The 27,344-nt window shown below is 54.8% G+C and overlaps 2 protein-coding genes across 4 annotated transcripts; both read left to right on the top strand.

The window, feature by feature from the left end:
* Positions 1-230: 230 nt before the first annotated feature.
* On the top strand, positions 231-19,043 carry FBXL19 (F-box and leucine rich repeat protein 19). Of its 3 annotated transcripts, none has more exons than XM_067706097.1 (11): positions 231-554; positions 1,868-2,068; positions 3,464-3,607; positions 3,729-3,815; positions 3,909-4,127; positions 4,626-4,658; positions 5,929-6,440; positions 13,375-13,538; positions 13,629-13,790; positions 18,173-18,391; positions 18,500-19,043. In XM_067706097.1, exons 2-11 carry the CDS (start codon positions 1,892-1,894, stop codon positions 18,676-18,678), a joined length of 1,896 nt encoding a protein of 631 aa, XP_067562198.1. In that variant the 5' UTR covers positions 231-554; positions 1,868-1,891; the 3' UTR covers positions 18,679-19,043. The 3 variants fall into 3 exon arrangements, with proteins under 3 accessions (XP_067562198.1, XP_067562197.1, XP_067562199.1); XM_067706096.1 differs by having other exon boundaries at positions 4,626-4,787; XM_067706098.1 differs by lacking the exons at positions 231-554; positions 1,868-2,068; positions 3,464-3,607; ... (1 more) ...; positions 3,909-4,127; positions 4,626-4,658 and adding an exon at positions 5,073-5,196.
* A 1,056-nt stretch (positions 19,044-20,099) lies between these two features.
* Positions 20,100-25,518, top strand: ORAI3 (ORAI calcium release-activated calcium modulator 3). The gene is made up of 2 exons (XM_067706106.1): positions 20,100-21,118; positions 24,047-25,518. The coding sequence occupies exons 1-2, from the start codon at positions 20,858-20,860 to the stop codon at positions 24,704-24,706; spliced, it is 921 nt and encodes a 306-aa protein (XP_067562207.1). The 5' UTR covers positions 20,100-20,857; the 3' UTR covers positions 24,707-25,518.
* The last annotated feature ends 1,826 nt before the right edge of the window (positions 25,519-27,344 follow it).

The raw sequence follows: 27,344 nt of genomic DNA, 5'->3' as shown, positions 1-27,344 counted from the left end.
CAGGGGCGGGCCCAGGGGAGGGGGGCAGGTTACAGGGACCCCCCCCTCCCCGGGAACCGGCGGTGGGCGGGGCTTGAACCCCGGAAACGGTGCGGGGGCCCAGGCCTGGCCCAGGACCCCTGGGCCGTGGGGGCCGGGAAGGGGCCAGTTAAAGGGTCAGGGGCGCCGGGGAGAGGCGGGGCGGGGTGGGGGGAGGGGAGCTGGGACTCGGACCCCCGGACTGAGTGGGGCCCGGGCAGAAGCTGTGCACCCTGCGCCCGAGGAGCCCCCGTTGGCCTGGGGGGGCTGAGGGACTAAGCCCCCCAGAGCAGGACCTCCCCCTGGAAGGGCCGCGCCGCAGCCCGTGGGAGGGCCTCGCCCCCGGCGCCCCCCATCTCCACTCGCCGCCGTCCCGGCCTCCGCCGGAGGGAGGGGCCGAGCGCCCTCGGGGGGCCGTGGACCCCGGCGTTCTGAGCGTTTCGCGCCCCGTGCCGCCCGGCCCCCCCGCCGCCGATGGCCGCCGACCCGCCGGGAGCTGCCGAGAAGGGAGAGATGGCTCCCGGGACACGTGTGAGGTGGGTTCATGCGGCTCCTCCTCACCCCCAGACCTGGGCAGCTCCCAGTCCCATTCATCCTCCGCCCGGCCTCTCTCTACCTTACCCGCCCCCAGCCTCACCCTCTCTTTGCTCCAAACTCCTCATCTCTAATCCTCCTTCCTGTTATCTCTCAACCTTGGGGAACTGGCCTTCCTTCCTAGACCCTGCTTCCCCTTGCAGACCCCCATCCCCGCCTGCAGTCGCCGCCCTCCAAGACCCCTCCCCTGGAGCGCTGGAGGGCCCCTTCCCCCCATGGATGGGTCTGGAAGTCCCTGGAAAGGGGGAAGCTGGGGTAAGACTCTGGCCATAAAGAGACTCTCCAGGCCTGCTGAGTCTGTATGGGATCTTGGAGGATCTGGTTTCCCTGGGAAGGGGAGCCCAAGGGATTCTAGACAATTAGGGGTGGAAAGCAGCTTGGGAAGCTGGGGGGGGGGGTGCACATGTAGGACTGAGCCCATCGTGAGTTCTGTGGAGATGTCAGGCTGGATTCGAGAATCCCAGGGAATCTGGGAGATTGCCCAGGTTGACCTGAGAGACCCATGAGGAGGCTGTCTTAGAGCAGACGGAGCTCTGTGGGGAGCAGAGGAGTTGAGATTTTTGGCTGAGGAGGGGCTCTGAAGCAGCATCTCAGGGAGGGTTTCCGAGCACTGGGAAGTTGGGCAACAGTGACTCTTTAGGGACTGGGTTAGGGAAGAAGGATACCATTGAATCCGGTGAGGAAATCTAGATTTTAGGGGAAGAGAGATTGGGTGTTAGTAGCTTATGAAAGAGAGAAGAGAGGGAGTAGGAAAGGTCTGGAGCTTCCACCCTGGAATCTGTGGGTATTTGGGAGCTAAATCTGGGGCATTTTAGATTGGGGAGCGCATGGGCTGGAGCACATTTGGGTAACGGGAAGAGTTGGGACCTGTCTAAGGTAACTCCACAGACAAGGAGCCCCTGGCTTTCCAAGGAGCTTTGCTGTGGGGATGTCAGTGGAGAGGGCCCATGTCCCTCTCAGTGTCCTTTCGTCCTCCCTGGCCTAGGCAGGGGGGCACGATGAAGTGTCAGAGCAGGAGTGAGCTCAGGAAGCCAGTTCTCGGGGCTCCCAGAGGGCCCGGGTGAGCTGCTTCAGGGAGAGAGCAGCCTTGCCTAGACGGAGTGGTTCCCCTCACCCCCTGCAGGAGGGACACCTTGTTCCTTGTCTCCCTGGGTAGGAAGCCAAGCTCTGGCTGCCTAGGAGTGGGGGAAGCTGCCAGGAGTCTCCCCGGCCAGGGCCCCAGTGGGCCCCTGACCTTGCCACCCTCCACCCACAGCCCTCGGCGTTGCTGACGCCCCCAATGTCGTCGAGCAGCCGGGGGCCGGGGGCCGGAGCGCGCCGACGCCGAACCCGCTGCCGCCGCTGCCGGGCCTGTGTGCGAACTGAGTGCGGGGACTGCCACTTCTGCCGAGACATGAAGAAGTTTGGGGGGCCCGGGCGCATGAAGCAGTCGTGCCTGCTCCGGCAGTGCACTGCCGTGAGTTCTGCCCCCGCCGTATCGGGCACGCCTGGGGCTCCGGGCACCTTTCCCCAGCCAGCCCCAGCACCTTTCTGGGTGGCTGGTGGTGACTCCTTAGAGTGTAATGTAAAGTTGCTGTTTGTTCACTCATTCATTCACTGGCTTGTTCAAATATTCGCCAGGCCTGTTTTTGTCCTCAGCTTCAAGCTGGGGCCAGTGTTAGGGTGTACAGAAGAATCCATCCCACGCTGTACCTTCACCTTTTTCCCAACTTTCAGAGGTACAGGCCCATAGAAAGCTCAGGCCCTCTCGTACCCCTTCCCAGAGCTGGCCCTGTGAATAGGTCTTTGCTTTCTTTAGCGTCCTTTCACCTGTTAGAGTGGTCTTGGATTTGAGGCCAGTCTTACCCGCTGTGTGACCTTGAGCAAATCACTTTGAACCTCAAGGTACCTTCTCTGTGAAATGTTTCCTTTGCTGAGTTGTAAAGGTTAAACAGCATGGATATGAATGTAGCTGCTACAAGGCCCAGCACACAGTAGGTATCCAAGAAACATGGGTTTCCTCCCAGCTTCCTCATCCTTTGAGCTTCCCAGGGCTCCAGAGAGTGGTCCTTCCCCAGCAGCCATGAGGAGCCAGCTGCATCCTATGTCCCCCTCATGCCGCCACCTCCCTTTTTTCCTGCAGCCACTCTTTCCTTGTTGGTCTCTTTACCCCACAGCCCCTCCCTTTTCCTCCTTTCTCCCCCAACCCTTGCCTCACTTTCCTTCCTTCTTCCCCACCTGCTGCTTCCTTGAACCTGCCTCACAACCTTCTCGATATGATTCAATATTACCACTGATTTTCCCAAACTCATGTTGTCTGAAGGCCACTCTCCTTTTTCTAGGACCAGCCAGCTGCCTTTAGTGGTCCCAGGGGTCTTGCCAAAACCGGGTTTATTGTGGGGTCCAGGGCAATCCTTGTGCTGCTCACTGAGCAAACTCAGAATCACCCCGAGCTGCTGCTGTGTTCCCTCCAGCTCTCTCTGGGTATTATTGTCACGTTTGCCTACAGTCTTCTTCCTTTCCCAAAGCCAGCTACAATTTCAGGGTCACAAAGGCCCTGGATCCAGATGCAACGATCACAGCAGTAATAACAACTATGTATCAACTACATTTCTTGCATTATCTCATTTTCATGACAGTCTTGCAAGAAAAAAATTCCTAGCCCCGTTTTACAGATGGAGAGACAGAGATGTAAGGAGGTTAAATCAGTTGCTCAAGGTCATACTGCCAAAAAGGAGCAAATTCAGGATTTGACCCAATGTGGCCCACAGGTTCTGAACCTCATCCAGCAGCTGGCCAGGATCCCCAGAAAGAAGGGTCTTTCTCCTGCTGCTTGCTTTTGGGGTCCCTGACGTCCTCTCTCCCCCGACAGCCTGTGCTCCCACACACAGCTGTATGCCTCTTGTGTGGGGAGGCTGGGAAGGAGGACACAGTGGAGGGAGAGGAAGAGAAATTTGGTTTGAGTCTCATGGAGTGTACAATCTGCAATGAGATCGTCCACCCTGGCTGCCTGAAGGTGATGGCCCTGGGGACCCTGGAGGCTGGGGTAGGGCAGATGGTCGGGGAGCAAGGAGGTGGGCCAGGCTGCCTCTGAGTTTGCTGGCACCTGACATCCACTCCCTGCCCTCTGCCTGCAGATGGGGAAGGCTGAGGGTGTCATCAATGCAGAGATCCCCAACTGCTGGGAGTGCCCTCGCTGCACCCAGGAAGGCCGGACTAGCAAGGTAGGGGCTGGGGCTTGTCTGGGTGCTAGGCTCTGGGTAGGCGGGAGGTTGGGGATCTGTGCAGAACCTCACCCCCAGCTTCCATCTCCCCAGGATTCAGGTGAGGGACCAGGCCGTCGCAGGGCTGACAACGGCGAGGAGGGCGCCAGCCTGGGGAGTGGATGGAAGCTGACGGAGGAGCCGCCACTTCCACCACCCCCACCCAGGCGCAAGGGTCCCCTACCTGCTGGGCCCCCCCCAGAGGACGTGCCTGGGCCCCCCAAAAGAAAGGAGAGGGAGGCAGGGAATGAGCCCCCTACCCCAAGGAAAAAGGTGAGCCAGGGAGCATGCTCACTAGGTCCAGCCTAAGGGATTCTGGGAGCTGTAGTCCTGTTCCTTTTAGAGGGGAGTGGGCCCTGGGAGATAGTGCTTCATGGGTTTCCCCCAGGGATTGTAGGGAGATGTAGTTCAGGAGTTGTTGGTGGGAGGATGGTGCGTGCTCAGTATGGTGGAGAGGTACAGGTGAGAGGCAAATGGCACTGGACAGGAAAGCTTTGGGTGCTTTAGGGAAGAGGCAGAGAGCATGCTCAAATTAGCTGCTGCAGAGGAGGAAGGAGGGGCTGGAAAGGGCCTGAGGGGGAAGAAAGAGGAGATGAGAGCATGCTCAGTGAGCCAAGATACTGGTTACAAGGTGAGCATGCTCAGAGTTCTTCCTGAGATGGGGGCTTCTGGGATTTGTAGTCTAAGAGGAGAGCATAGATCTTAGTTTTGTGGACAGTGTGGGGCTAATGGCATCTGTCCCTTTCCCCCATCTCCTTCTTGCCTTGGTAGGTGAAAGGAGGCCGAGAGAGGCACCTGAAGAAGGTGGGTGGAGATGCCTGCCTCCTCCGAGGATCGGACCCAGGCGGCCCCGGCCTTCTGCCCCCCAGGGTTCTGAATCCAAGCCAGGCTTTCTCGTCCTGCCACCCTGGGCTCCCTCCCGAGAACTGGGAGGTGTGCCGGGGACCTCCTCCCTCCCCTTCCCACCTTTCCTTGCCCCACCCTCCACCCTGAAGACAGAAATCTGTCCCTTCCTGCCTACGTTGTCCTGCCCCAGCCCCACTTGACCATGATGGGCATTTGGGCCTCTGGGAAGAGTGGAGGGGGAGAGTGGGTTGGGGCCAGGCCACAAGAGCCCCGGATTTCCCAAGAACCCTTGGGGTATCATCTGACCCATTTGCCTTGTCTTTCCAGACCTTAAAGGGGAAAGAACTGAGTTCAAATCCCTGTTCAGCCACTGACTCCCTGATTGGTCTTGGCAACTTGTCAGCTGCTCTGAGCCTCAGTTTCCTCATCTGTGAAATGGAGATGATACTACCTCCCTTACCCCATCTATGCCACCGAGCTGTTTAATGACATTAAAGTAAACGAGCTTTGTAAACTGAAAATGTACTAGATTCTAGGGAAATAAGGCCCAGAGAGGTTTAAAGACTTGTCCAACGTCACACAGCAAAGCTAGAATTCAGATGCCACTTTGCACTGACACATTGAATGCCAGGGTCTGCCTGATTGTGTTCAAATTCTGCCTCTGCCATTTATCGGTTTGTAACCTTGGGCAAGTCCCATAGTCTCTGAGCCTAAGTTTCCTCATGTCTAAAAAGAGTGGCCCAAGTTGCCCACTCCATCCCAGCACTGTGAGGATGTCATGTGTCAGGTTGGGAGGCTCCACCCAGGGCCAGACAGTCATTGTTACTCTTACATCATTGAAGAGACACTTGAAATTGTCTGGTCCAGCGTTCCATGTTGTAGATGATGAGAAAGGGGCTTCCCAATGTCACACAGAATGGATAGCCCAGCCAGTACTCAAAACTAGACCTGTATGTGTTCTCCACACCTCACTGCTTTTGGAAACTCATAAGCTAGTGAGACCCATAAGACTTAATTCTTTGGATCAGCGCCTTCATATGACAGATAAGGAAAGTGAAAAGTCCAGAGAGGGCCATGGCTTGACTGAGGCCTCATGTCACTCAGGAGCAGAGCCAGGGCTGGAACTCAGGACTGTCCCTCGGGCCGTTCATCCCTTGGTGACTCCTCAGGGATAGGGGGTGGGGAGGTATGTGTCAGGCCCTAGAACAGCCTTCCTCTCTCCCCGCAGAAACCAAAGCCGCCTTTGGCCTCTGCGGAGGGCCCGGCGGTGCCGTCCCCATCACCCCAGAGGGAGAAGCTAGAGCGTTTCAAGCGGATGTGCCAGCTGCTGGAGCGGGTGCCTGACACCTCCTCGTCCTCGTCAGACTCCGACTCGGACTCCGACTCGTCAGGCACATCCCTGAGTGAGGATGAGGCTCCTGGGGAGGCCCGGAATGGGCGACGGCCAGCCCGGGGCAGCTCAGGCGAGAAGGAGAACCGCGGGGGGCGGCGGGCTGTGCGCCCTGGCAGTGGGGGACCCCTCCTCAGCTGGCCCCTGGGCCCCGCCCCCCCGCCCCGGCCCCCACAGCTGGAGCGGCACGTGGTGCGGCCCCCACCTCGAAGCCCCGAGCCCGACACGCTGCCTCTGGCTGCCGGATCCGACCACCCCCTGCCCCGAGCCGCCTGGCTTCGAGTCTTCCAGCACCTCGGGCCCCGAGAGCTATGCATTTGCATGCGAGTCTGCCGGACTTGGAGCCGCTGGTGAGTGGCCTGGACAGGCCTGGATTCCATTGCCCACACGCTCCTCGCTTGCTGTGTGACCTGTAACAGATCCCAGAGCCTCCCTGGGCCTTGTTTTTGTAATGATAATGTTTCTGCAGGATGTACATACTGCGGTGTGGTACTTCCGTGTTGACTATGTACAGGTTGCTTTTTATATATGAGGTCACTGAACCCTCACAACTTTGTGAGGTGGGTACTGTTATCCCATTCTTCAGATGAAGCTGAGGTCAAGGTCATGTGGAGAGGAAGCAGTAGAACCAGGAATTTGAGCCCAGTCCTTCTGGCTCCAGAACCCTTCCTCTTAATAACTGTCATTTATGAGTGCTTAGTACGTGCCAAGCATAGTGCTGACTGCTGTGCCTGCATCATCTCACTTGCTTTTCACTTCCCTCTGCTGAGGACAGTCTTATTATTGGTCCCACTTACCCATAAGAAAGCCCTTTGCCGAGTGGCCTCTGTCCTCCCAGAGGCAGCCATATTTGGGCCTCCTGATACTGCTTGGAACTTCTCTGTGGCCTGGAGCCACCACCAGCACCCTCTGCCTGCCCTCCTCCCATCTCCCCACTGCTTTCTTTTCTTTTTTTTTTTTTTTGTGGTACACGGGCCTCTCACTGCTGCAGCCTCTCCCGTAGCGGAGCACAGGCTCCGGACGCTCAGGCTCAGATGCCATGGCTCACGGGCCCAGCCGCTCCACGGCATGTGGGATCTTCCTGGACCGGGGCACGAACCCGTGTCCCCTGCATCGGCAGGCGCACTCTCAACCACAGCGCCACCAGGGAAGCCCCTCACTGCTTTCTGAGTCTTGTTTCTACAGAAATGGTGGTCATCTTCCCAAACCCCTGGTCTTCCTCTTTGGTCCTGCCCTTGGCAACCCCCCCACCTCTCCATCAAACTCCTACAACACTCTTCCCTCCATACCCCCCCCCAAAAAAAAAGAGCACATAGAGGCTTGCTGCATGTTGACAAACCTTCATTCACTTTCATGTTCCCATGAAACTGTTTAGGGCAGATACTGTATCTGTTTCAGCTTCATGTTCTCAGCACAGGACAAAGGGTAGTGTAGGTGCTCAAAAAACATTTTATTAAATGAGTAAATCCAGACTCTTTCCCAGGCCCTTACTGTGGGCCAGGCATCCTGTTGGGCACTTTGTAAACATTAGCTGATGTGTTCCTCATAATAACAGCCCTGCGAGGTGGGGGAATGAGGGACACCTGAAAGCACAGTGCAGTTAGTGGCTGACCTCAAACCCCAGTCCTTTTCCTAAGGATTTTGGGGTGCTTGTTCATACTTTCTGGTCTCTGTGGAAGCTATATAGCTAAGAAGAGAGGAAGGTAGGCTCTGGAGGTAAATTACCTGTAGGTGAATTACTCTTTCTCTGATGAGCTGTATGCTATCGGGCTAGTTCCCTTAACTTCTCTATGCCTCAATTTCATCATCTGTTAAAACAGGGTAACCAAGGCATTTACTTCCTAGTGTTTTTGTAAGCTAATATACATAAAAAAATTGAGGATAGTACTTAGGAAAGAGAAACTTCTCAGTGCCTTAACAGCAATCATTATTACTCACTCAGCTACAAATATTTACTGAAAGCATAGACTTTTACATCCTCAGAACACAGATCTGTGCCCTTGAAGAGCTCCCAGTCAAACTGCAACATAGAAGCAAATAGTTACAGCAGTTGCTGGGGATCTCCACCCTTGCCTCAAGTAATAATTGCGGAAATGTTTGCTGAGGCCTCTTCTTCAGGGCCAGCCCTGTGTTTGGCACGTGGGATCCAGAGCTTTAAGAGGACCTGATTTCTGCCTCAAGGGGAGACTTGTGACTGGAGGCGGATGAAGCAGAGAAGCTGGACTGGACGGTGGTTTCCAGCTTGGGCCCTGGAGTCTGGCACCCATGGGTGTCATCAGCTGTGATTCCTGCACTTCCTGGATGAAATGGCCGTGGCTGGATAACTATACCTGTCAAGGACTCCCTTTTCCTGTCTGTAGTCCGGGTTCATATCAATACCTTGTAGGGATAAAATGAGGTGGTTCTTGCAAAACACTCAGCACAGCACCTGAAGGGTGCTAAACACTCGATAAAGTAGTGGCTTTTGATGAGAAGGATGAGGGGAAGGCGGAGCAAGGGCCTGTGTGGGGCACAGTGGGACCAGTCAGGAGGCTCTGCCAGCGTAGGCACAGAAGCAGGGGCAGTGAGGATGGAGAGGAGGGACTGGAGTTGGGAACTTTTTAAGAAGCAGAATGGCTTGGATTTGGTGACTAAATGGCTGTGGGGGCAGCAGGGTGACTCTCAACTGAGTTTCTGGTCCATGAGCCTGGGTGGGCAGCAATGCCATGGCCCAGGCTTGGGAGTACTGAGGAGGGGCAGGTTCCGGGATAAAGCCAAGAGCTCAGATTTGCCGTGTTTGGTCTGAAAGGCCTTTGAGCCAGTCAGGAACAAACAGGAGAGAGAGCAGCTGGATGTACAGGTCTGATGCTTAAAAGAAATATCCAAGTTCGGGAGTTTGTAACCTATAGGTAGCGACTTCAAGGAAGAGGGCAGAAATCAGAATGTCAGCATTTGTGAGTTAGAGAAAGAACAGGCAGAGAGAGATCGAGGGCACGAGTGTGTCCTGAAGGAGAGAGGTTGAGGAAGGAGTGAGTGACGAGCAGGGTCGGGTGTTGACGAGAGGTCATGAGAGGCCAAGGACTAGAAGTGGCAGTTGGATTTCGCTACAAGGAGACGTTGATATCTTTGGCTGTGCTACGTGGGGGTGAGGGCACTGGAGCCAATTCGCCTGGAGTTGAGGTTGGACTTGATCTGTTTGTTCTCTGCTGTGTCCCTAGTTTCTAAGATACGTGGCATACAGTAGGTACTGAAAAAACACTTGTTGAATGAGTGAATGAATGAAAGTGAGGAAATCAGGATAGAATGTGGAAAGAGGTAGTGAAGGTGGAGTGGGAGAGAAATTTGTAGGTGGGAGAGCAGGAGGTTGCAGGCTTTCCTGTCTGGTGCCTTTCATCTTCTCTTGGAAACGGGCGGCAGAGTGATCTGCCCAGGCGAGCGGAGGGAGGGCGGGTGGACAAGGCCTGGGGGAGCTGCTGAGTCGCAGGGAAGAGGGTTGGGACTTTGGAGGAAATGAGCAAGGAAGGAACTAGACCCCAGGTTCAAGGCAGTTAGGGTTAGGAGTAAAGACTTAGAGGTGGACAGATTGGAGGACAGCGGTGGCAGCAGGGAGTCCAGAGAGCTGAGAAGGAAGAACTGTCTTCGGTTGGAGCCAGGAGGCTGTGCATTCCTTACAGGTGGCAGTTTGGGCTGGTCTGGCTCTGTGGCCCCAGAGGGCCTCTGCAAGAGGGAGATTTTGTACTCGAATTTGGGGATTTGGAGGTGGGCTTAGTAGGGTGCTGACTTGGTCAGGGGTGTTGAGTCAGGGGGAAAGGGAATGGGGTAAGGCATTTGAACATAAAGTTCTACCTCCCCTGGCTTGATGTATGCTTTGGCCTCAGACTTCTTCTGACCTCTTGCCTAAGTGTCATTCTCTAGTCTAGAAGGAACTTGGCCATGGCTCCCTGTCACTTTCGCAACGAACTTCCACCGTCCCGTTGGACATCTGGACACGCACAGTGACTACACTAAACACTTCTTCTTTTTAGAGAAGCCCTTCAGAAGGGTCCTGCACTATCTCCCTTCTTCTTTTTTTTAACATCTTTCATTTAATTTTTTTCAATCATTGTTTTAAAAAAATGGAAGTATAGTTAATTTCCTCTCCCTTCATTTATGCAGCAAACCTTTGAAATAAGTGCTGCCTTTACCCCATTTTATGGTATGGAAAGCGGAGGCCCAGAGAGAGCAAGTGACTTGCCTAAGGTCACTCAAAGCACAGAGGTGGCAGAGCTGGGATTTAGATCCCCATGGCTCACACTCCTCACCTCTGAGCTCTATGGCCACAGCCGTCCAGCCTGGCATTCCAGCCCTCCTTGCCACAGCACCCCTACCCTGGGCCTCCTCTAGCCTCACCCCTGCCTCTTCTCCACTTCAGAATTCAGGCTCTCGACCCAGACTAGCCTGGTTTACAACCTGGCTCTGTTACCACTAATAGCTGTGGGACGTTGAATAAGTCTCTTAACCTCCCTGGGCCTCATTTTCCTTACCTCTAAAAAGGAGACTAGTATTTACCTCCTAGGGCTGTTGTGAGGTTAAATGCTTAGTGCACAGAATGCAGTAAACCCTCAGTGAACACCAGATGTTAGTGCTAGAGTGACTGTCATCGTCATCCTCATCGTTAAGGGGAGATGATGAATTGCCCTTTGTTCCTGCTGCCTCAGGTTCTCAGAGCTCTCCGTTTTCTCTCTGTGCACTGGGCCTGGATACTGGTTCTTCCTCATCTGGAACTCACATCATCTTCCTCCCCTCACCGGAATAACTACTGCCTTCCTTTTTTTTTTTTTTTTTGCCGTGCTGCGTGGCAGGCAGGATCTTAGTTCCCCGACCAGGGATCAAACCCGTGCCCCCTGCAGTGGAAGCTCAGAGTCCTAACCACTGAACCGCCAGGGAAGTCCTAACTACTGCCTTCCTTAAAGTCTCAGATCAGGCATTGTCTCCCTGGGAAGCTCCCCCTCCCAGTTTCTCATTGACTCTTATCATGTTCCTTGTTGCCTTACTTACTGTGGACTTAGCTGATACTCCCCTGTTTTCTCACTGTTCCATGCCTGGACACTTAGTATCAGTAGGGCCCTCAGTGACTGTTGGCTGCCACTCTGAGGTTTAAACCCAGTGTTCTGGTCATCTAAGGGCAAAGGGACAAATTAGCTACAGCCAGGAAAAGTCAGGAGAGACTTCCTGGAAGAGGAAGCACTGGAGCTGAGCCCTGAGTGATCTGGGGTGGATGGCATTTCTGTCAGTCACACATGTGCCAAAATGCGTTGGCACCAAACAGTGTGTGTCTATAGGCGGGCAGGTGGTTTGGCCTGGCTCTTGTGGAGTACGATATAGAAACAGTTGGTGGCCTATGTGTGCCCCCAGGGGGAAGGGTTCCCTTCTAGCCGTGGAAGATACAGGAGGGCTTCAAGGTGGTGGCGGCAGTTGAGCTGGAACTCAGGACTGGGTTCGGAGTGAGCAGAGAGATTTTGGATGGAGTAGGATGGAGAAAAGGACCTAGGGGCAGAAGCTGGGTTGAAGGTGGGTTACTTTGGGGTTTGTTTTTTTCCTTTTCCTTTTTAGAATTGGAGAGATTTGCAAATGTTTATTGGTTGAGTGGACGGAACCAGGAGAGGGAGAGGCTAGAATGCTAGAAGAGGGGGGAAATGGTAGGAGGTGACAGGTGGGACAGAGGGGTGGAGTTGTTCAGACTGAAGGCTTAGTGTCTGTGCTTCCAACTTTCCCAGAAATGTCACCCGGGACTCTGGAGTGTGCCTGGCAGTTGTAAGTGGCACAAAAACATGGCTTAATCCTTCCATTATTGATAGTTTTGAAAAGGTAATCTCTCCATTGGGTGCTATTACATCTTTAACACCTTTCTAATACTTATCTCCCTGTTTAATAAAAATAGTCTTTAGATAGTAGCCAAGAGCCACAGAAACACCTAGCTAGAATTTAGTAACCTTGGCCTGTTATTATGGTGTTTATTTCTAAGGGTAACATATTTATGTGAAACAATACTGGTTTTAAGTTCAAAGAGGGGAATCAATTTAAACATAAATTCATGTTCTGCAGATGAGTGGATAGCGAATGACTAGAGTTTGAGCATCACTGCCCCAGCCCAGGGCTTCTTGAAGGGAAAGCCTCCAGAATGGGGGCTGGGAGAGAGATAAGAGACAGCTTCCCGCATCCCTGCTCACCCCTGCTGCTTCTGACACAGTTCATCTAGCCCAGTGGGAATTTCCTGACATGGCTTTGAACTACTGTACTAGAAGAAACTTTTCAAACTGAGTCTTGAGGAACTTCAGTGTACTACAAAGTATTAGTAGATGACCTTGGGAGAGATGGAGAAGGGTTCCCTGGTAAAATAAGTTTGGGAAGCCCTTTTCCAGGTCTCTGCATGTTGGCCTAGTCAAGGTTCTCAGAAATGCTGGGGTCAGGATCAAACAAACCTGTTTCACTTGTTGAGGCCTCATTCGTCTTTGTAGTTTCAATACCTGGGACTTACTAGGCCTTCCATAAACACTGACTGAGTGTATAAATGGGAAGCCATAAATGAGGTGTGTTGTAGGGGGTGCTCTGTGGGAGCTTTGAGTGGTTCACAGTGGCTTGGCATCATCCATTCATGCAACAGATGTGCAACAGGTAATGTCCTATGCACCTGGCCCAGTGCTGGGCACTGGGGCTGCTGAGGGGAAGAAGCCAGGGCTGCCCTCGTGGAGCCTCCATTCTAGTTGGAGGGATACAGTAATCAAAGAGAGACTAGGGCTGTAAGTCAAGCCTTGGGCAGCTGGTCCTCAGGAGGGGCAGACGCGAATCAAGGGCAGAAATTAATAGAGGATGAGAAGTGCCCACAGCCACCATAAGAAGCCCAGGGTAGGGATGGGGCGCTGCTGAAAGATCTCTTTGGGGCTCCATCAAATACGGTGTGTGTGGGGGGGTGTCTTTGGCAGAACGGCAGAACGCTTTAGCAGCTGTTAAGTCCCACTAACTATAGTAACCCCATTTGAGCTTACAACAACCTTGTGGGCAGGCTGAGTCTGGACTGTCATCTCTACAAGGCCTCTGAGGCTGAGAGAGAGGAGTGAACTTGCCCGAGGTCTCACATCCAGTTAGTGATGGAATTGACCCCTGAGCCCAATGCTCTTGGCCTGGGTCCTGGGGCTTCCTGTCCTCCCCGCTATCTTATATGGACCAGGAGAGAGCTGGGGTGAACCGGTTAGCATGGGGGTGGGGAATTGTGGGCTCCCTGAGAGCTGAGGACTGAGGTCTCTGTCTTCCCCTTGTGGCCGACAGGTGCTACGACAAGCGTCTGTGGCCTCGAATGGACCTGAGCCGGCGGAAGTCACTGACCCCGCCCATGCTTAGTGGTGTGGTTCGTCGCCAGCCTCGAGCTCTGGACCTCAGCTGGACAGGTGTCTCCAAGAAGCAGCTCATGTGGCTTCTGAACCGACTGCAAGGTAGTGCCAGGTGGTGAGGTGGGACTGGGGGGAGGAGGGGGACAGGCCTAGGACGGAGTCCTCCTAGCACCAGTTTCCCGTCGCCCCCAGGCCTGCAGGAGCTGGTGCTCTCTGGCTGCTCCTGGCTCTCCGTCTCTGCCCTGGGTTCAGCCCCACTGCCGGCCCTGCGGCTCCTGGACCTCCGCTGGATCGAGGATGTTAAAGACTCCCAGCTCCGAGAGCTGCTGCTGCCTCCGCCAGACACCAAACCAGGTGCAGCCTCTGTTCACTCCTTTGTAGAAGGGGGTCAGACAAGGTGGGGGTATGAGGCTTCCAAGGTCTCTTCTGACTCCTGCTAGGTATTAAAGGATTTGAAGAAAGGACAGGATACATGAGTTTGAGTAGACAGGCCCTGCTTGGCCATTGTTCATTCATTCACTCTCCTGCTGTGTGCTGGGCCCTGTGGTCAGAGCTGAGGGAACAGGATGAGGAGGATGTAGCCCCTGTCTTCTAGGGGGAAGATGATTATGGGATGAAACACATACAGGACAGGAGGATGACACAATTCTGGGAGAAGCCAGGGGATTGTGAGTGAAGTCTCCGGGTGTGGCGGGCACTACTGGAGAGCCTTCGCCAGAGGGAGCAGCGGTGACCGCTGTGGAAGAATGCAGGCCCGATGTGGCTGGTCAGTTCCATCTGTCAAGAGGAGCCAGAAATAAGGATTTTCTGTGAAATATCCTGGTTTTTAAATGATGGCAATTAATTCAGATTCTTTTAAAATTCATGTGTGGACCCAGCAAAAACATGACTGAGCAACAGATTTGGCCCCTAGATCCTCTTGTCCTACAGTGAAAGGGTAAGGATTTTGCTGAGGGAACAGAGCAGAAAGAGAGAGCCAGTTGACTTGGGAGGTTGTGTGGCGGTGGTAGTTTCATTTCCCAAGTCAGACCAGCCACCTCTTCACCTGGTCAGGCCCAAGTCACCTGGTCAGGCCCAGACCTCTTCACCTGGTCAGGCCCAAGTCCCCCGCCAGGTAAAGTCAGCTTTATGGCACACATAGTTCTGGGTCCGGCCCTATGTAGGGCCCTGGAGACCTCAAACTGAGTCAGACCCATTCCCCGCCCGGGTGGAACCCCAGTCATGCGGAAGAGAGAGACTCAGAAGTAGAAGGTTATGGCGTGACATGGTGGGAGCTGTGGTCGGGGGGCGGGGGGCAAGTGGTGGGCAGGAAGGCAGTGAGAGAAGCCCTCCCTGAGGGGGTGCTATTTGAACTGAGTCCTGAAAGGGACAGCGTTTTCCCAGGGAGTGTGAGGCAGGAATAAACAGTTTTACGGGATGTGAGAACCATATTGGCAAAGGGGGATGTTGGGAACTGAGGCTGGTCAGGTGAGCACAGGCCTGGTCACTTTGGGGGTCATATGGAGGCGTGAGGTGGGGATGCTGAGGCCTGGGGCTCTTTGTCTAGCTCTAGCCAGGAGATGGGATACTCACGGCATCTTCTCTGGCCCCCACCAGTCTGTTCTCCATAATGAAGCCGGTGAACTATCCAGAAGGTCAGATCTGTCCACGTCATCCCATGTTCTACACTCGTTCTCACTGCTCCCTGGTGGTCTTTGGATGAAGATCAGTATTTTACCACAGTCGATAAAGCCTGGTCTGGCTCCCATTGACCTATGGTGTCCTTACACTTCAGCCTCCTTGCCAAGTGTCCTCCAGCCCCAGGGCCTTTGCCCACTCCTCTTTGCTTAGAATGCTCTATCCTCCTTCACCTGATGAACACCTAATTGTCTTTCAGGTCTCAGCGTAAATGTCGCTTCCTCCTAGAAGCCCTCCATGATCTTATCCCCCATTGAGATTACAGTCCCTCTTTTAGAGAACAGTCCCCTCCCAGCATATCACTGTACAGTTGTGAAATGATTTGGTTAAAATTAGTTTCCTCCCACAAGATTCTTAAGCTCTGTGAGGGTGAGGACCATCCGCTCACCCCAGCACCTTGCTTTCACAGCTCTCTTTCATGGCTCCCTTCTTCCCACCCCATACTCCTCCACAGCAGTCTTGGAAGGGGAGTAGAAGAAGAACTAGGATTTTTCCCATTTTCTGGGTGAGGCCCCAGGGGCCCAGAGGGGTTGAGAGCCAGACCTGAGCACCCACCCACTGCCCACTCTTACTGGAGTTGGACCGAGCATTGGGAACAGTGCGTTCCAGGAGGTGAGAAAGTGCCGGTTATCTGGCAGACTGACTCCATCTCCTCCTGCTTCAATTCACTTCAGTCTAAGCCCCTTTCTCAGGAGCTTGCAAAGGTGAGCTGTCCAGGCCTCCAAGGCCTAAATTCTCGTTGGGACTTTACACCCACCTTTATCATCTTGGCTCCCTGGCTTCGTGCAGCATTCCTGGAGCAAAACAAAGTTTTCCTACTTCCTTGCTTTTGCCCCTGCTGTTCTCTGCCTAGCTACGCTTCCCTCCCATGTTCCCTCTCCACATGTTCAAATGCTTAAAGGCCCACCTCAGTGAAATCCTCCCTGACGCCCACTTCTCCCGCCCCAGCCACATGTGACCTCTCTTTCCTCTGCTTGCCTCTATTGGCTCTTAGCTGTGGCCCGAGGTTGAGGGCATCTGCAGATATATCCCCTTTCCAGGCTCTCAGCTCCGCAAAGAAAAAAAAAAAAGACGTAGAATTCAGAGATTGCCAAGTCAGGTGCCCACAGACTTGGTGGCCTGGCAGGTTGCAGAAGTGGTGGGCTTGGTGCAGGACGTTAGGGAGTACACCATGCAGCTTTCATCATCAGGTGAAAGGGGTAGCCCAGTGATGACAGAGCTGACAATTTTTCAAGGAAAAGCTCCACATCAAAAATTTCTTTATAAAAATGTCATTTTGGGAATTCCATGGCAGACCAGTGGTTAAGACTCCAAGCTTTCACTGCTGAGGGCCCAGGTTCAATCCTTGGTCGGTGAACTAAGATCCTGCAAGCCACGTGGAGTGGCAAAAAAAAAAAAAGAAAGAAAAAAAAGTCCTTTTATGTAGCATCAGTCCCAGAGAAAATTTTTAGCACTATGCAGACACCATAGAACACTTGTGTAGGCTAGCTTCCTGACTTTGTGACATCTGATCTAGTTTATTTAGGGGCTAGGCTGGTGTCTGGGAAGCAGAGAGCGCTGTGGGAAGAGTTTGGACTTAAGAGTCACAAGGCCTCGTGTCCTGGCTCTGTTAATTCAGATCTTGGATAGATTGTTTAGTGATTTGAAGCCTCAATTTTCTCATCTGTAAACAGGAATGATGATCAGAGAACTTGTTTCCCAAGGCTGTGGTTCTTAAAGTGTGGTCTCTGGACCAGCAGCTCAACATTGCTGGAGAACTTGTTTTTTTTTGTTTGGTTGTTTTTTTTGGCCACACCAGGCGGCATGCGGGATCTTAGTTCCCCAATCAGGGATCGAACCCTGCAGTGGAAGCGCACAGTTGTAAACACTGGACCGCCAGGGAATTCCCTGGAGAACGTATTAGGAAAATAAACTCTGAGGCCCCACCTTAGACTACCTGAGCTCTGGGGGCGGGGCCAGCTGCCAGGGAGATGCAGAAGCCTCTCCAGTTGGAGAGCCACTGGCCTAGGAGCAGGCAGCCACTTAGTTGGTGCCTGGCCCACGGTGCATGCTCAAGCAATGGCTGCTGGTGCACCAAGGGAGTTAAGTTACAAAAACCAAAAACGGAAATGCAGGATTGTGGTAGATACAATAAATGGAAAGCTTTGGGTGCAGAGATAAGGGGTGGGTGCTCTTCTACCCTGGAGATAGAGGAAGAGGAGACCTCTGAGCTCAGACCAGAAAGCCAGGGACCCTGGCCAGGCAGGGGATTGAGCACAGGTGGCCCCAGGCAGAATCTCTTGGGGTAGGGTCCCCTGTGGAGTTTGGCCCAAGTATTTGGCGGGGAGAGAGAGGAGTTTGGAGCTGAGACCGGTGAGATCTTGTAGGAACTGGAATGTTCTACCAAGGAGATTGGACTTCTCTGAGGTGCCCTTGGAAAGTTTTTAGCAGAGGAGGGATGTGGTCTCATTTGCATTTGAGAACGGCTCTCTTTGGATGAGTGAGTGAAGAGGCTGGGGCAGGAGTTCAGGCAGGAGTGGTGTCGCCCCAGTGGTGAAGGGATCCAGATGGGGACTCCACTGATCGTGGAAGGAGAGAGATGTGCCAGAGGAGCCTGCTGGGATGGCAGTTCCATCGGGGATGTCATTTGTTGGATGAGTGGCTACATATTGAGCACCTATGCCCCAATTCCTGGGCACAGAGCAAGAACAAGACAGACAGAAATTCTTGCCTTCATAGAAGTGACATTCTAGTGGGACAAGAGGAAAAATATATAATACGTCAGATGGTGAGAAAAAGAGGGAAAAGTGCAGGGAAGGGGTTTGAGTATGTGGAATGTTGCAGTTTCAGGTGGAGTAATCATGGAAGGCCTCCTTGAGGAGGCAGTGTGAGCACTGGACAGATGAAATGATGTCGAGTTGTGTGTGTTTGGGGGAGAAGAGCAAGCCACATAGAGAATGCAAGTCGAGGTTCTCTTATAGTGGGAGCAGGTTTAGGGGGTGGTGAGGGATGAGTGTGGAGACACAGCTGGTGCAGGGATGGCAGCAGCCAGGAGGCTGACCTCTTCTCTGCCTGCCCAGGGCAAACGGAGAGCCGTGGGCGGCTGCAGGGGGTAGCTGAGCTGCGCCTGGCCGGCCTGGAGCTGACCGATGCCTCCTTGCGGCTTCTGCTGCGCCACGCACCCCAGCTGAGCGCCCTGGACCTGAGCCACTGCGCCCACGTTGGGGATCCCAGCGTCCACCTCCTCACGGCCCCCACCTCCCCGCTCCGAGAGACCCTGGTGCACCTCAACCTCGCCGGTAAGCGTGGTCCCTTGTCTGTCCATCCTGCTAACCTCTTGGTCCCTGTGGTCCATGCCCACCCGCTACTCACCTTCCTGGTCTCAGCTGCTATTGCCCCATCCCCAGGTTGCCACCGCCTCACGGACCACTGCCTCCCGCTGTTCCGCCGCTGCCCGCGCCTACGCCGCCTAGACCTGCGCTCCTGCCGCCAGCTCTCCCCTGAAGCTTGTGCCCGGCTGGCAGCCGCCGGGCCCCCTGGCCCCTTCCGCTGCCCAGAGGAGAAGCTGCTTCTCAAGGACAGCTAGTTGGGTGCCCCCCACCCTCCCCCAGGACTCATCAGGAGCCTGGACCTCAGGCCTTCATTTCACCCCTGCCAGGAGGCCAGGTTCCCCACCTCATGACTAGGGATTCCTGCCCAGGGACTTGAGCCAGCCTCCCCCCCTCTACCCCCTGCACTGATATCTCTGGGGGTCTCTCCTTCCCATCCCCTCCCCCTTCCACCTGCTTCATTGTCCATTCCCTGGGGGGAGTGGGTCAGAGGTACTGGGGGGTGCTGAGCCAAAGGGATGGTGGGAGGGGGGCAGAGGTGCAAGTCTGAGGGAGGGAGAATGGGGAAAGGGTATCTGCACACAGGATACTGGGAGCCAGGGGGCTGGGGGAGGTGGAGGATGGGCGGGGGGGGGGTGGGGGGCGGGCAGAAAGCAGACCACCAAGGGTTCAGGGAACAAAGACCAGATACTTGGAGTTGGGGGGTGGGGGGGGCCCGAAAAGGGAAGCCAGAGGAGCAATTGGGGATCCAGACGTCGGAGATGAGGGGATTCGGGGAGCCAGGGGAAAGGCAGGGCTGAGTGAGGGGTGGGGGCAGGAGCACCCCCTCGGGGTCACCCCTCTCCTTCCTCCCTCCCCAGATTTCAGTTCCTTCCCCCCAGCCCTGACTCCTTGAACGTCACTGACAATGGCAGCTATTGTGAGGAGTGGGGGCTGCGGGCCTACCCGCTGTTCGGCGCGGCCCTGGGGAGCGGTGAGGGGTACCCCAGCCCCCTACCTGCCTCCCCACACTATACTTGAACATTCATCTGTACTGAAGTGTTACTTGAACCGGGGGAACCTCGGACCTGGGGGAGCCGGAGCTTGAGGGGACAGGACCAGCTTGGACTGAGACTGGACTGGTGGGCACCCAGTTTGGACTGGACTACCCCCAGGCTCTCTCTTGCTTTACTGTATTGAGCAGCTCCACCCCTCCTGACCTGGGGTGGGGGTGGGGGTGGGGGTGGGGGTGGGGTGCCAGCCCAGTGATGGAGAAGATGGGACTCCTCCAGCTTGGCTCTTCCCACTCTTTCATCGTCATGGAAACTTGTATCCCATTTGCCCAGGGAACTGCCACTCCTGGTTGCCATGGAATTAGCAGCCAATGGACACCTCCCAAAGCCAGTGCTAAGGCTGGAAAGGGCCCCTCTTAGTTGCCGTGGGAACTTAGTAACAGACTCTCGGCCCTCCCCTGCCCCTTCCTTCACTGCGAGGGCGGGGTTTGGGGAGCCAGGGGGAGGGGTCGGGGCCAGGTCCCCCCCCCCCTCAGCCCAGGCCTCCCTGGGGAGCCAGGTTGTACCATGTAGGGGAGGGGGGAATCTATCCACATACCTCAGGTAACAGGGAGGTGCGCGGGTGGGGGGAGGGACTGGGCGGACCAAAGGCCGGAGGGGAGGGGGTCCTGGGAATCGCAAAAGGCTTGAGGATGGGGCCGCTTGGGGGAGGGGGAGGAGGCAGCCCGGCCGGGGGCAAGTGGGGAACCCAGCCGGGCTGGGCCCCTGGGCCCCGGGTCTGTACAATATGGTTTGCTATAAAAGTCAAAATCTTCCAGCCGGGGCCGCCGAGTTCGTGTGTGTGTCTGCGGCGTTGGGGATGTGGGGCTAGGGCGGGGATGACCCGAGTGTTCTTTGAGGCCCTGGGAGGAGGGGGCTGTTTGGATGGATCTGGGGGACCTAGGTCCTACTGGGCTTCCGGAAATTGAGGATTCAGGGTCTCCTGCCGTCCCTACAGTTAGATGAGCTCACTTTCCCGGAGTTCACTGTTTAGGTAGGGTTTTGGAGTCTGGACGTTGGAGGTGTCCAGGTGTACCTGCAGTGGTCCAGAGCCCAGAACTCCCAGTCACTGGCTGGGGCTGGGCGTTCAACTCAGCGGGGCTCAGGCACCTAGAGGATATTCTAGGTGGACTGGGGTCTCGGGATCTCTGCGGACGGTCCCCCGGCTCCACCCCATCATGTGGCCGCCCCGACTCCGCCTCCGCCCCAGTTCCTGTTTCGGCCTCGGCAGTCCTGCTTCAGCCCCTAGGGCTCCACGCAGACGCCTGCTCTTCCTTCTCCGCCCGGGCCACGTCTTCCTGGGCGCTCACAGTCCGCATCCCCGCTCGTCCCGCCGGGGGATGGGGCCTTCCCCCGGCCTGGGCCGGCCCTGCTGGGGTCCCCGAGGCGACTCGGCCCCGCCTTGATGGACTGGCCCGCCTGGTGCTGCGGCCCCAGGATGAAGGGCGGCGAGGGGGACCCGGGCGAACAGGCCCCGCTGAACCCGGAGGCCGAGAGCCCCGCGGGCTCGGCCACCTACCGGGAGTTCGTGCACCGCGGCTACTTGGACCTGATGGGGGCCAGTCAGCACTCGCTGCGGGCACTCAGCTGGCGCCGCCTCTACCTCAGTCGGGCCAAGCTGAAAGCTTCCAGCCGCACGTCTGCCCTGCTCTCGGGCTTCGCCATGGTGAGGGAAGGGAAGGGTCGTACAGGGTGGGGGTGAAGCGCAGGGGGGGCACCGGGTTGGGGGCGAAGTGAACGGGTACCCAAGGGAGACAGGGTAGAGGAAAGGGAAGGACGGGTTTTTAAGAGGTACAAGAGGGGTAGCAAACAAGGTACCAAGGAACTCCGCAAGTCCATTTTTATGGGGGTGTGTGTGTGTGTGTGTGCGTATGTATGTATGTATGTGTATAAACAGATCCCTAGCATAAACTGGGCCGTGGGGAGGATAAGCAAGTCCTAAAGGTGTCACAGGGGACACGTCATGTCATGGGGGTAGACAATCACCAAGGGGGATACATATGCAAGGATAGAGCGAAGTGCTCCAAAAGGAGCATGGTCCAGCATTAGTGGTTACTAGATCCCCACCGGAGGTTCAGCAGCAAATCAGAGCTGGGTGGGGGCTGGGAGGTGGGGTGGTTGAGAGAACAAACTGGATGGAGTGGTCACACCCAAAAGGAGGGCGGCCAGGCCCCAGCAGGCACAGAGCGTGCTTAGTGTAGCCCAGGAAAGCTCTGAGAAGAGAGGATGCCTGTGAGGGAGCCCCTAGCGAAAAAAGCTGCTTAGGAAGCTGATGCATGATTCTGGAGATGATAAACTCCAAGTGCAGGTGATATCCGCTGACGGTCCCGGGCAGAGGCCTCACAGGAAGTGGGACCGAGGGAGGTCCCAGGGTGAGGAGCAGTTAGCAGACACAAGTCCTGGTTCTTTCCTGCTTGTGGCCAGCTATGTAACCCTGGACAGGCCTCCGCCTCCTCGCAGGCCAGTGGGAAATTGTGAGATCATGGAGGGTGCACCCTCTGTAGCTTGCCAAGTAGCTGCCCCAAGGTGAGCTTATTCTTGTCATCAAACCCTAGATCCAAGCATGTCAGAGCAAGACACACATCAGAATGCCTCAGACTACCTGTTAACGGAAACCACGGCCCAGAATGGGGCAGTGGCTTTGCCTGCCAAGAGCACTCAGCAGCTGAAGGATATAGGATGAACTAGGACCCAGGGTCGCTAGACTGTTAGTCCAGGGTTTCCCACCATCATGACAGGAAGAAGGAGAAAATGGGCTGGAGGGGGGTCGTCATAGGAACATGAGGGGGATATCAACATGAGGATAAAAAGGGGTCATAGCTCTAGGTGATTGCGTTAGTCTCTGCTCCTCTCTGTGCCACCACCTCTGTATTAGAATGATGAGAGGGAAAGTTTCTACCCCTAAGGGTCATCCTAGGTCTATGGTTTTCTACGTGAGGGTCCGGATCTGCAGGTCAGCTCACCCTTCCTGATGTGGGGTCATCTCAGGACAGGGAGCTGGCTCCCCTTCACCTGTACAGACCGCAGAGGGAAGGGAGCAGCCGCGTGGACCTAGCTGAGGGAGTTGCCCCACCCCCATATCCCCCATGGTCCAGCCTGTTCCCAAGGGGACAATCCGACCAGCTGCTGGACTTGCACGTTGCTGGGGTGACAGCTTAAGGGCCAGGACCTTCTCTGCAGGATCAAGAGGCCAGATGAGTAGGTTCTGGGGGCCAGACTGGCCCCAGTCCTGCCAGGGGAGGTCAAGGCTGAGTCAGGCTGTGGGAGAAACCAGGACCAGGCCTGGCCCAGATCTCTGTCTGTGGAAAACACCTGCTAACACCTGCCATGGCCCAATTTCCCAAAATATTCAGCCTTGCCTTCCTACCACCACCCTCCTGGCTCTGCACCTTCCTCCTTCCCCCAGCCCCAGAGCAACCTAATGGATCTTGCAAGAACCAGGCATGGGGAAAGATCCCGATTCTGGAATTCAGATGGCCTGGGTTAGAATAACATTATATAAATTGTGTTGAACCATCACTAAGTACCAGACACTATGCTTAAGGCTTTTATGTGCATCATCCTTCTATTATCCTATGAAGTAGGTACCACTACTGTGACCAATTTACAGATGAGAAAACTGAGGATCAGAGATGTTAAGACACCTGCCCAGGGTTCCACAGCAAGTAAGTGGCAGGATTGAATTTAGGCAGTCCAGCTCTAGAGTCCAGATGTATACAAGCCTAGAACAGAATCATCAACTCAAATGTTTGCAAAGGCCTTTGGCAATATGGATGCCAAGTTGGCTGGGTGGGGACTGTGGCTATCAAGAGACACTCCTCACCCATCCAAAGGGAGCAGCCATGACTCAGCCCTAGCTGATCAGTGCCGTGCAGGAATGTGGGCCTGGTGTAACCAGACCTTCCAAGTTTCCAAGAGGATCTGGAAATAGGAATATTTACATGACATCTCTTGAGTTTTAGAAGTTGGCAACGTAATTCTTTAAAAAAACACACTGTCTGAGCCAAGCAAAACATGTTTGCAAGCTGGCCTGGGTTTATGGTGTGCCAATTTGCAAACTCTGGCCTTGGACTTCAGCGTTAACTCTAATAATAACAGCAAACACTTACCTGAGCATACTGTGTACCTCACACTATTCTTATCACTTGATATATATTATCTCATTAAATTTTTAAAACAACCGTATAAGACAGGTGGGTGCTGTTATCAATCCCTATTTTCCAGGTGAGGAGACTGAGGCACAGAGAGAACCAAACCACTTGCTCAAGGTTGCACAGCTTATGGAGCTGAAAATGAACCCAGGCCGCCCCATTCCAGAATCTGTGCTTTTTAACCCCTATGTTATAACAAGATAAGATTGTCAGAAACATGCCATCCAGCCCTCTAGATAGCCAGGAGGGGAAACTGAGGTCTGGAACAGGACAGAGCCTTGCCAAGGCTGCCCATTCATTCACTCAACAAAGACTGGGTGCCGTCTCTCTGCCAAGCACTGTTCTAGGTCTTAGGGATACATCAGTGATGTACACCAAGAGGCAGAAAACCCCTCTACTGTTGAGGTTATGGGCACTCAACCCATCCCTTCTTGTCCCCACAGGTGGCCATGGTAGAGGTACAGCTGGAGAGCAACCACGAATACCCGCCGGGCCTGCTGGTGGCCTTCAGTGCCTGCACCACCGTGCTGGTGGCTGTGCACCTCTTTGCACTCATGGTCTCCACCTGTCTGCTGCCTCACATTGAAGCCGTCAGCAACATCCACAACCTCAACTCTGTCCACCAGTCTCCACACCAGCGACTCCACCGCTACGTGGAGCTGGCCTGGGGCTTCTCCACTGCCTTGGGCACCTTCCTCTTCCTCGCTGAAGTTGTCCTGGTTGGCTGGGTCAAGTTTGTGCCCATCGGGGCCCCCTTGGGCACACCAGGCTCTGTGGTACCTGCCTCCCAGGTGCCTGAGACTCTGCCACCAGTGGCCGCCTCCCTTAGTCCAGCTTCCAAGCCATCCTCTGCTTCTGTAGCCCCGTCACAGGCTGAGCCACCTGAGGCCTGCCCACCTCGGCAAGCATGTGGCGGTGGTGGGGCCCATGGACCAGGCTGGCAAGCAGCCATGGCCTCCACGGCAATCATGGTACCTGTTGGGCTTGTGTTCATGGCCTTTGCCCTGCATTTCTACCGCTCCTTGGTGGCTCACAAGACCGACCGCCACAAGCAAGAGCTAGAGGAGCTGAGTCGCCTGCAGGGGGAGCTGCAGGCTGTGTGAGGCCGGTGTTAGCCACAGCTGCGAGCACCGCCTCTCTCAGGGGTCAGCCAGAGGCCCCAGGTCTACGGACCCCATTCCCCGCCCTGCCTGGAGCCACTTCCTGTGGCCACTCTCAGGTAGAGAACAGATTCCTGCCCTCAGGGTCCTTTGGGCTGGGCCTTGGGCAGCTCCCACATTCCCAGGGATTCTCCCTGTCAGTCTGTCCTATGGGTTTTGGAAAGTCTACTCTACACCTGGGCTGGGAGGAGCAAGGGAGGAAGCAGAAGGTCCTCAGTCCAAGGCTCATGCAGTAGGTAGAGGGGAGGCAGGGAGACCCTGTCAGACCTTTGGTGCTGACTCTTAGCCACTTGCCCCCTTATAGAATGTGCAGGCCAGAAGCTTACACACCCACCCAGCTGCCCCAGAAGGCAGCCAATCCTTGCTATACTTTTGTAGAATCTATTTTATGGTTGGCTTTTTTTTTCTTCCTCATCCTCAGATTTTGATGGGTTCCACCCTCTTGCTTTGGTGTTTGGGTAGAGGGATTTGGGTGTTTCTACCCTAGGCATATGTCCAGCCTTTCCAAGGAGGAGCCACCCTATTTGGAGGAAGTTCAAATGCCTGCCCCACTGCCCTAGACCCACATTTATGCTTCTGTATCTGGTTCCTACTCCTGGTTCAGAACTGGGGTCGGTGTGCCCAGCCTGATCCCTAGCAAGGGTTGGGGTGAGGTTTTAAGGGAGGAGGTCCAGTCCATAGCCCTTGGAATACAGAGCTATTCTGACACTGAAGTTTTGATGCACCTAGTTTTGTATAATAAACTGTTTCACACATGTCCCTGTGGCTGTGAATGGGGTGAAGGGGAGGCCTTGTCGGGAACAGCTGACTTGTTCTTAAGAATCAAGTGGAGGCAAGTGTCCCTGGGGGCAGGGCAGGGGTGGAGGAGAGGAGGTTCCAGGTATGACCCCCTTGTGGTGCTGACAGGGGCCAGTAGCTTCTGAATGTGGAGACTGAGTTATTCTAAGGCTAAAGGCTTTTGCACTCTTGTTACTGAGCCCAGGGTCTCTACCTCATCCTTTGAGGATTTAGTATAAGTTTCTTTTAGTGTAAGTTTCTTTCTTGAGTGACTACTACATTACTAGGGGCTTCTCATAGGTAATCTTATTTAGCCTACTTAACTTATTTAAAAATCACCTCAAGAGGCAAGACTTTATCATTAGCGTTTTCAGAGATAAGGGAACTTCAGCCTAAGAAGGCTGAGGATCTTGCCCAAAGCCACCCAGCTAGTCAGTGAAAACTTAGACTACTTTTACCATCACATGGGGAATGGTTTTATTTGAGAAAAGGAACCAACATCTTTCAACTGGGACCAGAGAAAGGAATCTGATCTCATCACCCATGTTTCCATTATAAATTTATTTTTTCAGCCTCATTTTCCTCAAATTTGTAAAGGGTCCTAATCCTCTCCCAGAAGGATTGATTCTTTTGATGTGAGACTTTGGACAAATCTTTCTCTGTTCCTTAAAATTGTGAATTTGCATGAACGAGGTCTCAAGGGCCTTTCCTACATTGTTTTAATGCCTACAGTAGTTCCGCATGACAGTATTTAACATCCATTTTCAGAGAAAGAATCTGACGCTTTAAGAGGTGGTTAATGACTCGCCCAAGGTCATGTACATCGAGGGGGCTGACAGTACTGAGAGAAGTCTGGAACCTAGGGCATCCTCAGCACAGGCAGTGCCTGGGAGTGCCATTACCCTGAGACCTAGATGCCTGCAAACAAGCCTAAGAAAAACGGTGCCCAGAATCAGGGCGACCTCAGCCCCAGGGTCCGAAGTTTAAGCCCGGGCTGGTGCTGCCCTCGAGCGGCGGGACTGCGTAAGCGAAGGGGGGCGGGGGGCGGGGGGCGGGCGGCAGGGGGTTGCACAGCTGAAAACAGCGGGCACTGGGACCATGACGCCCGGGGAATCGACCAACCCACCCAAGTTCAAGTGCGACCTAGTTTATCGTTTCTTACAGGACCGGTTCAAGGTCCTTTAGGGCCCACCGGCCTTATTACATAACTTTGAGACAGACTAAGATGTAATCACTAATGGCGGGCCAGTACGGGCAAAATGCGGCACCTTCTGAAGGCCTCAGTATCCCCATCTGTCAAATGGGCATCTTAAACAGCTAGAGGCCCAAGGAGGATAACGGGAGTTAAACGCTCCCTGCATTACTTGCGGCGCCAAACAGCCTGAGTCACCGTTGTTGGTAGTATTTTTCCACCTCCCGGGCGCCGCTCCCAGCCCACCCCGGTTTCGGAGGGTCCTACAGGAAGCGCCCCCGCGACGCCCGGCTCCACACGCTGACCACGCCCTCTGCGCGCGGCGCCTTGGCCCCGCCCACGAAGGAATTCGCAGATTCGCTAGGCCGGCTCCTCCTCAGAATTATTCGGGCCTCTCTATACTCGGCTGAAAATCCTCATCGGACTCTGTAGCCATTTCTCCCAGGTCAGAACTGAGCAGTCCTCTGAGTTGTGCTAGTAAGGAAGATCCAGGAAAAGTGGCCCACTCTGCCAACAGGGCTTGGCTAACCCGGCATTATTTTCTTGACTCCACCAAGGCGGTTAAAGGGAGGCGACAGCTGAGGCCAGGACTTGTGGCAAATCTGCAGCCTC

The sequence above is a fragment of the Pseudorca crassidens genome, chromosome 15 (assembly GCF_039906515.1).
Source record: "Pseudorca crassidens isolate mPseCra1 chromosome 15, mPseCra1.hap1, whole genome shotgun sequence".
Lineage (NCBI taxonomy): Eukaryota > Metazoa > Chordata > Mammalia > Artiodactyla > Delphinidae > Pseudorca > Pseudorca crassidens.
The sequence above is the reverse complement of the archived record's forward strand: the minus strand, read 5'-3'. Positions and strand labels throughout refer to the sequence as shown.